At 35.3% G+C, this 11,355-nt stretch overlaps 1 protein-coding gene and 1 long non-coding RNA gene across 2 annotated transcripts; one reads left to right on the top strand and one right to left on the bottom strand.

Annotated features, from left to right (window-relative positions):
- Positions 1–27: 27 nt before the first annotated feature.
- Positions 28–11,280, top strand: LOC106167103 (uncharacterized). Its single transcript, XM_086997888.1, has 4 exons — positions 28–184; positions 7,595–7,745; positions 8,634–8,790; positions 9,144–11,280. The coding sequence occupies exons 3-4, from the start codon at positions 8,650–8,652 to the stop codon at positions 10,254–10,256; spliced, it is 1,254 nt and encodes a 417-aa protein (XP_086854014.1). The 5' UTR covers positions 28–184; positions 7,595–7,745; positions 8,634–8,649; the 3' UTR covers positions 10,257–11,280.
- On the bottom strand, positions 2,006–6,110 carry LOC106165924 (uncharacterized). Its single transcript, XR_015331489.1, has 3 exons — positions 5,955–6,110; positions 4,854–5,004; positions 2,006–2,151 (listed from the first exon to the last, which is right to left on the bottom strand). It is a non-coding gene; the product is annotated as an uncharacterized LOC106165924 (long non-coding RNA).
- Positions 11,281–11,355: the final 75 nt, after the last annotated feature.

Raw genomic sequence — 11,355 nt, 5'->3', positions numbered from 1 at the left:
AGAAAAAGGCACCTGTCCTATATAACGACATTATCGTGGCTAGGTACTTTCTATCACCAGCATCGGAAATGGAATTGTAAACAGAGCATAATTTTGAAAGTGACAAATTTTCATCTGTCAGATATCTTTACCAAAATGAAAGCGGCATAGCCGTTGAACATGTACTAGTATTGGGAAAAAAAAGGTAAGAACTATGGGATTTGATGTGAAATGCAAAGCAATACGCATTAAGTGTAAGGTTCAAAAGTTAATCTCAAGTTACTTTAGCTGCAAGAGCACGCTCGGCTGTCACCTTGATTGGATAGTAAACGGTTGTCGTAAAATCGCTAAATGATATTAAAACCCGGTGCATAAACTTGAAACCACCAAGGACAACCTTGGACTGCCACATTAATCCAATACAATGCAAAAATAAACTAGAACAAGTGGTTAAAGCCTTCAAACCGAATGTTGTAAACTCCCCATATACCTCCATAGAGACAATAAAATAGAGTCAGCTTGTGAAACAAAACTCAACCAACTTTGGTCCTCTACACTATTCAAATCAGGAAGTGACGTAACCGCAGAGGTCGTATTGTCCAATGGCATGGCTTCTTTTTCTTAATTGGAGGTTAGAGTGGACCAAAATAAACATCAGAGGTGGAATTTGGCTTTACGGTTTGATTGTGCGTATGCCATGCACGGAATTTACAAACGAGTGACGGGATGATGTAGCCTGCAGTATTTGCGGTAAGCGTGCCAAGTTTTAGGCCGCTCCGATGCCCGGCAGTATTTTATTTCGATTATTATGTTTAAGTTGGTTGAGTTTTGTTTCACAAGCTGACTCTAATTTATTGTCTCTATGGAGGTATATGGGGACTTTACGACATTCGGTTTGAAGGCTTTAACCACTTGTTCTAGTTTATTTTTGCATTGTATTGGATTAATGTGGCAGTCCAAGGTTGTCCTTGGTGGTTTCAAGTTTATGCACCGGGTTTTAATATCATTTAGCGATTTTACGACAACCGTTTACTATCCAATCAAGGTGACAGCCGAGCGTGTGCAAGAGGTACATGTACAAAATTACCGGTACATGAAATAAAATAAATCAAATTAAAAACACAGAAAATTAACTGCTATGTTTAGTTTCAAAAAGAGCTCTGGAAAATGTCCCCTCTGGGTAATATTTGATCTGGGCACATGAAGGTTTTATGGTAAAAGGTCCACTGTTTCAGAAAAGAACCCCTTATTTGAAATTGCAGGCTATGGGCCTGTAGGTACTTTCTGGCTCATTCCACCCTGTGTTTCAAACTCTCTTGGCTATAAATATCCACATCTTGACAAAAACACAGGGTGTGTGGGATCAGACCTTACCTGCATAGTGAGGCTGAATACTGAGACAAACAATGCAATTGTTAAACAAATTAAAATATGATAAGTCGCCTCTAGCACACTCACCGCACTGAAATGAACTGATTGAGTCTATGTTTGGAAGCTGATCCCACTCTAAGAATCAGAAATGTTGCAGTAACTGGAAAGGTATATTGCTCGCAATGGATATTTTTCTGCACTCTGACTACAGTGTCCGCTAGAAGTAATTAAAATTTATTGTGCCAGTAATGTATCTAACCCTGTGGGATTATATGTAACAAATATGTGTAATAAATATATGTAATAAATATATGTGTTCCTTGCCAGACTTACATTTGTATTTGTCAGCGGAAGCCATTTCACACCAAGGTGCTGAGTATAGCACATCTAAATTATGTAATGCAAGTCTCTTAGGAGCCATTTAGAATAGAAGACCCAAGTATCAACTGGTTCAAGGATCAAATAATTATATGGTGGATCCTACATGAAAGGAAGACTGCTTAATCCTGTAATGGTCTCTCTCTCTGCCTCTCTTTTGTATAGATTTTAAGTGGTACAATAAATCCTGATTATTATTATTATTATTGTTAATTTTATTATTATTACTTTGCTTTTAATAAATAAAGAGGTTGCATGGCACTCCTGATAAAAAAAAAATATGTGTTGTTTATAGATATTTTATTGGGTTAACTTCCAAGTTATTCAACAATAATTTCTAAATTTGCTTTCAGAGCAAAGAAGTCCACGTTAAAAAGTAAAGCATCTCTTGCTGTTGGAATTCATATGTTGCACAGGTTTTATCTGAAATTGAGAAAAAAGATTGATATTATGTATGAAATATGGGACATTTGTAAACAAAGAGATGATGTGTCCTTTGGACGGATCATTGAAGAATAAATGCAGAGGTGTTATGTGCTCTCTGTACATTTGCAAGCTTTGCTGTCAATTTTGATGGATCATTGCAGAATAAATGCTTTGGTAATATGTACTGTCTTTACTTTTGCAAGCTTTGCTGCCTAATTTTTATGTACAGACACAGATGTGCCTGTACATATAGCCATCATCTGCGTCTGTCGTCGCCGTCGCCGTCGTTGCCATCGTCGCCGTCGCCGTGCACTTTTACCGATAACACGATAAGTGGAAAACCATTTTGCCTTTTGATTTGAAACTTGCAGAACTGATGAATATTCATAATACGCAGGTCAAGTTCGAAAATCAGCATGATCGGGTCACTCTTAGGGAATTTATGCTGTTTTTTCACTTTTTTCAACATATATGCAGCACCGATAACACGATAAGTGGAAAACCATTGTACCTTTTGACTTGAAACTTACAGAACTTGATGAATATTCATAATATGCAGGTCAAGTTCGAAAATCGGCATGATTGGGCCATTTTTAGGGAATTTATGCTGTTTTTTCACTTTTTCAGCATATATGCAGCACCGATAACACAGTAAGTGGAAAACCATTTTACCTTTTGACTTGAAACTTACAGAACTGATGAATATTCATAATACGCAGGTCAAGTTCGAAAATCAGCATGATCGGGTCACTTTTAGGTAATTTATGCTGTTTTTTCACTATTTTCAATATAAATGCAACACTGATAACACAATATAAGAAAAACAGATTGGCCAATTGTAATTATACTCACAGGAGTGGTCAGTCTTACTTAAACGCAGGTTGAGTTCGAAAATAAGCATAATCGGGCCATTACTTAAGAAGTTATACTGTTTTTTCACATTTCCTCAGATTCAATTATTAGGCATGTTAAAAGTCTCATTATTTAACTAATAAGATGCCTAAAAGTGTTTGTTTGATATTTCCTGCATCTTTACAACATTGTTAGTTGATTATGTAAAAAACATGGTAAACTTGTTATCATGTATTGTGTAATAAAGTGTCAAAAATGGAAATAAACTCATATCATTGCAGTTTGTCAGATTCAATCATCCACTATGTTCAGAATCTCAGAATGGAGGAAATTGGACATTTAACACTGTTCTATTGATACTTTTCCCATCTCATCAATTTTCTTAGTTGGACATATATCAAGGCGTGACTTTGAAGTTCCATGGGCCTGAAGACCTTTGCTAGTCACATTTTCTGAATATCTGTGATACAAATATTTTATAATTAAAAATTGATGGTCATTAAGCTGTTAAACATTATGTAATATTGCATCAAAATTTGAAGAAACCCCCATTTTGGGCACTGCTTCCATGATGACCATTTAAGGAAAATCATGTCACTTACTGTTTTCAAACTTACAGGATAGAAACATGGGACTAAAATACAGCTTCAGTAGGCAATGCAGTCTGTTTTTTTTTTTTTTTTTTTTTTTTTAACTAATATTTTATTAATAACATTTGATTGTCATTATGCTGTTAAACATTATGTAATGTTGCATCAAAATTTGAAGAAACCCCTATTTTGGGCACTGCTCCTATGATGACCATTTAAGGGAAATCATGTCACTTACTGTTCTCAAACTTACAGGAAAGAAACATGGGTCTAACATACAGCTTCAATAAGCAACGCAGTCTGTTTGGTAAATTTTTCTGGCAATTTAACAGTTTTTTGTGAAAATTTAATTTTTCACTTATTTGCATCTTTATTTTCTGTTCTTTGTCTGTACATTTGACAGCTTTGCTGCCTTGTCTACATATATGCAGCACCGATAACACAATAAGTGGAAAACCATTTTACCTTTTGGCTTGAAACTTACAGAACTGATGAAAATTCTTAATACGCAGGTCAAGTTCAAAAATCAGCATGATCGGGTCACTTTTAGGGAATTTATGCTGTTTTTATTTCAATTTTTTCAGCATATATGCAGCACCAATAACACGATAGGTGGAAAAACCATTGTACCTTAGCTTTCAACTTACAGAACTGATAAATATTTATAATAAGCAAGTCAAGTTTGAAAATCAGCATGATTGGGTCATTTTTAGAGAATTTATGCGTTTTTTCCACTTTTTCCAGCATATATGCAGCACCGATAAAAAGGTAAGTGGAATACCATTTTACCTTTTGGTTTGAAACTCACAGAACTGATAAATATTCATAATATGCAGGTCAAGTTCGAAAATCAGCATGATCTGGCCATTTTTAAAAAAATTACTTGTTTTTTCACTTTTTCACCATATATGCAACACTGAGAACACAATAAGTGGAAAACCGTTTTACTTTTTGGCTTGAAACTTTGGGAACTGATGAATATTCATAATACGCAGGTCAAGTCAGAAAATCAGCTTGAACAGACCATTTTCACAAAAGTTATACTGTTTTTTTTTTCTTTTTTGATAGAATGTTGATTGACAGCATTTTTTATTATTGCATCAAAATTGACAAAATGACCTATTTTTTACATATTTATTTTCTGTTTTTTGTCTGTACATTTGACAGCTTTGCTGCCTTGTTGTCATAACAGATTGAGTGATTTTAAAGCATCGAAAGAAAATGAATACTAAATGAATACTAAAATTAAAAACTTACCTGCTCTAGTATGGACCACAATAGGGACAAGTGCACCGTCCTTTGGTCTCTAAGACACAAGTTGGGTTCACTGTGGGCAGGCAGCCACGACAGTAGTTATTGGCAACACAATCTGCATCTTTTTGGCAGAGATTAGTCTGTGACAGGGCTTCTAAAGAAGAGATGAGTGGAAAACATTATTTTTATTCAATGTGCTTTAAAATAGATAATAGTGCATGTATTTTTTAGCCAAAATTTTCGTAAAGATTGCAGCAGAATATGCTTGTGGAAAACCCACAAAATACTGAGTAAATCACTATTGACTTACCAGTAATGAATATATAGTTAAGGTGGTCCTAGTACAAATATGTAAGTACTTTGGTGTCAGCTGAATATAAATTTTAAATTGCAAACCAAACTTGCTTGTTATGAAAAAATATCAGGCCCATAGCCAGCAATTTCAAAGGAGGGGTTCTTTTTCTGAAAAAGTGGACCTTTTTACCATGAAATCTTTGTGTAACTAGTTCACATTTTACCCAGAGTTGACTTTTTTCCAAGTTGAAAGGGTGAATGGCTCAAAACCTGAATCCCCGCCCCCTACTAGAGATGAGAGTCTTGCAGATTATCTTAAAATTTGGATATTTGGGTATAGATTTTTTCTACCCTATGTCCACCCCTGCCCCCCCCCCCCCCAACATAGACCCCATTTCCAGAGAATAGATAGATCTACTTTAGATCGACCTAACTCCCTGGGGGTTCACGCTAAATAGCTGTCAGCCGAGCGGACACGAAAGTTAATTACCCCCTTACAGCTTGTAGTAGGCGGGACGGACATTTAAACCGGATTATCTGACAGTAATCTAGTGAGACTCTGCGCGGGGATAGATCGATCTAAAAGCTCTGGGAATACAGCCATAGAGCTTCACACCCTTGATATTTGCATTTTCAAGATCTTTTAAATAGTCTTCTGCATTTCTGTTCATGTCTTTTAAAATTGTACAAAAAAAAAAAAAATGCATTAAAAAACCTAAAAATTAAATTCTACATTTTAAGTAAATCTACCTAGATTGGTGAATATACATCATTTTGGTTTTAAATGAGTTGTTTTCTCTGAAAGCTCACCTTGGGGGATAGTAAACAGTAGAAATACTAAAACAAAACAGAACTTCATCATCTTCATGACTTTGCTGTACGTGTGTCTCCTCTCCAATTTGACTTCTCAGACTGATGAAAATTTGTCACCAGGTTCACTTATAAAGCAATTATTTCCATGTGGTAATCTTTATAAATTTTCCAATGCATCACTTTTTGTGATTTTTTTGCAGGTATACTTCACCAAGATTTTTCATTTTTAGACACCCAAAAATTTACTGACATGAATTACTCAACTTTAAAGAACTTATAAATCATTAAATTAAGTATGAAAAAGAAAGTGAATTTTGTGTAGAGAAGGTTAATTATTCATTGTGGTTGTTCAAATGTATTGAGCTATTACTGTAGTTTCTTTTTTTTTCTGTCTTGGAACAGCGCCCTCTGTAGGAAATCCCATATTTGGGACCTGGTGTACAGAGAAGAATTTACCCTGATTTCCACATGGCTGCTAGCTAAATTTTTAAACCAGGCACATTTATAACATTTATAACAGGCATGTAGGGTGGAAATTTAAATTGACTAAGTGGATGGCCTGCCATTTAGAGCTTAAATATTTAATCATTAATTAAAGGGATAATAACTCTTTGTATGAGATCTATATTTCACAATAAAAACATTGTGAATAACTCATAGAAATATAATATATTCTGTTTTACCACAAAAAAGGCAGTTATAGCTATTATTCTGATATCTGAGCTTGTCTTAAGACCACGTGACCTCCATTGATGGCTATACTCTGTTAAAATCTCTTAAGAGATTTTAACAAAAAACCAAACTTTTTAGAAAAAAACCAGGGACTAACTTTGAATGTAAAAATGGATTCATTAATCATTGGTAAGTATGGGAAAATTGTTGTTTACTCCAGGAAAATTCATTTTTTGGCTGAAACGAAGAGTTATTATCGCTTTAAATTGGTATAATACATTGAATCCAAGTGCAGGATCTGGCATATTAATGATTCAGGAGCAAGAGAAAAAATTTTCAAGGAAAAACACAAATTAGTGGGAAAATCTTGGATAGGATAAATTTGAATATATATATATATGGCAACCAGTGCCAATGGCAAATGTGAGACACAGGGTATTGAATTTGGAGCCTTTTTTCTTTTTTGTGACAACAAATTTGAGTTGTTTGATCATTTCATCTGCAAAGAATGTTTTGTGCATGTCAGATCATTTGTTTTGTTTGATAAATTCAGCCTCTAACATTTTTGATAATGGCAACATCAAACAAGTGTTAAACCAGCATATTTGACGCAAAGTAAAAACTGCCTTGGCTCCTGAGTTGTCATTGTATATTCTGATATTGACTGAGTTCCTTTGAGAATAGGATATGTGTGTGTGTGTGCATGTATGCATGTGTGTGCATATATGTGTACAAAACATGATGAGCTTGAACTGTTGAATCTACAAAACTTTTAAGTTAAAGAAAAAAACAATCAGAAAAATATCCATTGATAACTTCTGTTGTCTTTTATAGGTTGCCACACCTCTATTACCTGCTATTAATTCTGAGTCTGCTCTCCTCCAAATCCCATAAAATCTCTCTGGAGTTTACCTGACCATTAAACAACACATCATTGATAACATGTTGATATTTTATAATTTCAGCTGCATAAGAGAAACTGGTGTGAACTATGATATATATGGAAAATCTCTGCCACCGAGTGCTGCCTGAAGTTTTTATAATGAAGCAAGCCTTGATTCTGTACTGCCTGCTGTAATAAAGCACTGTGAAGGAGTAAAGAATAGAATGTTACAGGTAAATATCTATAAATTCTTACTTAAGAAAAAATAATTTGACATTTATACATTTTTGATTAAACATACACTGTTATAAGAATTTTTTGTTTGATTTTAGCAGATCTCTCACTGGTTAAACAGTTATCAGAAGGAATTTAGAATTAGACATATATTAAGCTTAATTGTACCTTATTCAAGCATAAAAAATGCAATCAACATTGGATCTCTATGGTAGTAGTAGCTATAGAATATCAGGATCCAGGAGAGGGGGCATGAGGGACGGAAAACTGACCATCACCAGGCTTTATAAACGGATTAGGCGTGTACTAACACTATCTGCAGATATTTTAGCACTGACGCCCATATTAATCACAAAACCCATGAATTAACCAACACACCATTAAACTATTTAGCACCAACAAAGCGATACCTAGCACTAACATTCATGATCCACTCTGGTAGTGCTGGTTAATTTGTGGGTTATGTGGTTAATATGGGTGTTAATATCAGCAAGCGATGCCGGTCTCATTAACAACAGAACTGAAGTCTCAGTTCTAAATCAAAAAGGTTGCTTTATTCAATTTAATTCAGATGTTTATTACAAATTGCTATAAATTGTCATGTTTATCTCTTTTACTTTCCATTGACTCAGAGAAACTCTGGAAGATAACTTTCACACACACCTAATGAATGCCAACACATCTTTTACTTTTGACTTCATTCAAGTACGTGTGAATAAATACTTCCACAGTCCTCAGCTTTGCACCCAAATAAACCTAATCATATTTTAATATGATTAAAATGCTAAAAGATCCGTTTACAAGGCCTGACCACAGCAATTAGTCCAGAATTAGACTGAAAAAAAGTAGTTTCTGTTTTAAGATTTTTTTTCAATTCATAATTCCAGACCCTGGTTGACAAGGATGGGCAATACTCGGAGCAGGCACCAGCAGAAGCTGATGAAGGCCAGTCTGGCCAATATCATGTACCATGCAGTGTCCACCGGTCATCTGCCTACGGTCAGGAACACCCTCCTCAATCCACTACTGGACATTAATCAGAAGGTACATGTTATATGACTGCCAGAGTCCATGTCTAGTTAGAGGTCTATGTATGGGATAATAGTTATGTAACTTTTTACTGGAATTCTTAATGATTATAATAATAATAACAAAAGTAATAATTATAAATGATGATAATAACAATGTGAGGTGCAGGGTATGCATTTAGACAATGAAATTGTTTTAATTTGTGCTTCACATTCCTCTCAGTGTGTTATGCAAATAAGATGAAACCTTAATATTCTACAGTTCTAAAACATACCAGCCAAAAATTGCTAACCAATAGCAATGTTATACTTCCAACAATGAAGATTATATTTTCTTTGTGTTACATCCCTGCATTTGTTGTAAAATAGGTGGACAAATATGGTTCGACGGCTTTACATTTGGCCGCTGAGAAGGGGTGGTGGGAATGTGTGCAACTCCTCATCGAAAATGGCGCCAACCCCAACACCCAAGATGTCAGCCAGATGACTCCTTTACACTTTGCTGCAGCCCAGGGTACAGTGAAGTCCGTGGAAGCTTTGTTGAGTTGTAAGATTGACATAAATTTACAGGATGTTTGGAAAAGGACACCTCTTCATAAGGCTATTATTAATCATAAGGTTGAGGCTGCAGTGTTGCTTATAAAGAAGAAATGCTGCGTAAATGTGCCTGATTTGCAGGGTAGGCTCCCCTTGCACAGTGCTGCCAGCTATGGGAATGAATACCTAGTTGGGCTTCTCTTGGATCATGGAGCCAATATTGACTGGCAGGATGGAAGAGGTCGAACAGCGCTTTACTTGGCAGTCCTTGCTCGCCATCGTGGACTTGTTGAACTGCTCATAGAACGCGGATGTGATTGTGACCTGCAAACTAAAAGTCATGTCTCACCATTACTTCTTGCCACACAAAAAGGCCACGTTGAACTTGTAGAGATACTGCTTAATAGAGGGGCAAAAGTAAACACCAGAACCAAAATTCAAATTGAAGATATAATGCAAAGGTACCCCATTCCGCTGGAGTCCGCCATGCTGCGAGTTGCAAATATTACCAGTCAGAAGTTTGCCACCTATCTGAAGATCACAAGGATGTTGATAGAGGCGGACGCAGTATGTCCAGAAGACAATCTGTTTTGGGTGCTGTATCGGGTTCTGAAGCAGAACAACTCCAATAAGGATCTTTTGGAATTGATGGCTTTGCTACTGGCGGCTGGTTGTAGACCGTCCGTCAGCCAGCAGTTTGACGAGGGAGTGGAGGCTGTTGGCGACGGAAGGCGCCCTGGCGATGACCCAAGTTCAGATTCTGTTATAAAGGATTTGATTGGTCAATACAGTTGCATGCCAAGTTTGTCGGACTGTGCCCGAAGGTCGCTAAGACTTGGTCTGCAAAGCCATGCAGGCAATGTGATATGTGGTGCCAAAAAACTACAACAGAATTTGGGGCTTCCAGCAAAGCTGATGGACATAATTCTGATGCGTGATATTTAAAGTTATGGTCTATATATTTTTCTTATTTATGTTTTTACGAGGAGACTGGTTATAAACCAATGAAAGCCTTATTTTCTCTGACATATCATGAAAACTGTGATTGAAAACTTTCAAAAGTAATGCCTACAAAATGCGCCAATGAAATTTTTTATAGTCATTTCTTGGATGGTCAACCTAAGTTAATTTTATGTGTAAACATTGAGTTATCTTCAGCAAAAAAATGATGATAACATATTAACATATGTAAGTGCTGGGGCATTGAAACTAATCCCCCCCCCTCTTTTTTTTCTTCTTTTTTTTTTTTTTCTTAGTTAATGGGTTCATATTTTCCTGTTTTCAAAAAATTCCAAATTATAGGATTAATGCTGCTGTTATGAAGACAAAAAACATTTTTTAACTTTTATTTGCAGTTGTTGCTTTTAAGCACAATATGGTTTAACCTGTACAATTTTTGTGATTATTTGGTATTATATTACCTACATAATTATACTATACTTATAACTACTTTGTATTAGTTGGATTATTAATGAAAAAAATGTACAGGGCCTAGCTATAGTATGTATCCCTACAGTGGAAGGTGAGTGTTACTAAATGAAATTCCTTTTTAAACTAGCAGAATCCTAATAACGATCCAAAGAATTTAAAACTTTGATATCATGGTGTGTTTTAATATAATTAAAATTTTTGTTTTGGTAAAATATGCTAATATCAGAATTAGTTATATTGGAATATCGTGCACCAAAATATGGGTGCCATAATCTTTACCAAATAACATGGGTTGCCTTGTTTTTTAGTCTCCGGTTTTCAATCTGAATGGTAATGCATTTACAAAGGAAAGGTAAAAGTGATAATTGAAAAACATTTGTTAAACAATATGCAATTCAATTAGCCATCAGAATGGATTATAAAACATGGCTTTTAGAGAGGATTTTCTCTGTTGCATATTTGTCGTAGAATGAAAGTAGTGTATGTCTCATATGGAAGTTACTCATAAAATTTGGACAAAATAAAGTGATAATTTTTGCCCAAGTGTTTTGTCAGAAATGTTTAGAAATGTGAGTTTTGATAAGTTAACTCTGGTTGAAAAGCACATTTTTCT

Source organism: Lingula anatina, chromosome 10, assembly GCF_051362555.1.
Source record: "Lingula anatina isolate TDL-2025a chromosome 10, LinAna3.0, whole genome shotgun sequence".
NCBI classification, from domain to species: domain Eukaryota; kingdom Metazoa; phylum Brachiopoda; class Lingulata; order Lingulida; family Lingulidae; genus Lingula; species Lingula anatina.
This window is presented reverse-complemented; position numbering and strand designations above follow the sequence as displayed.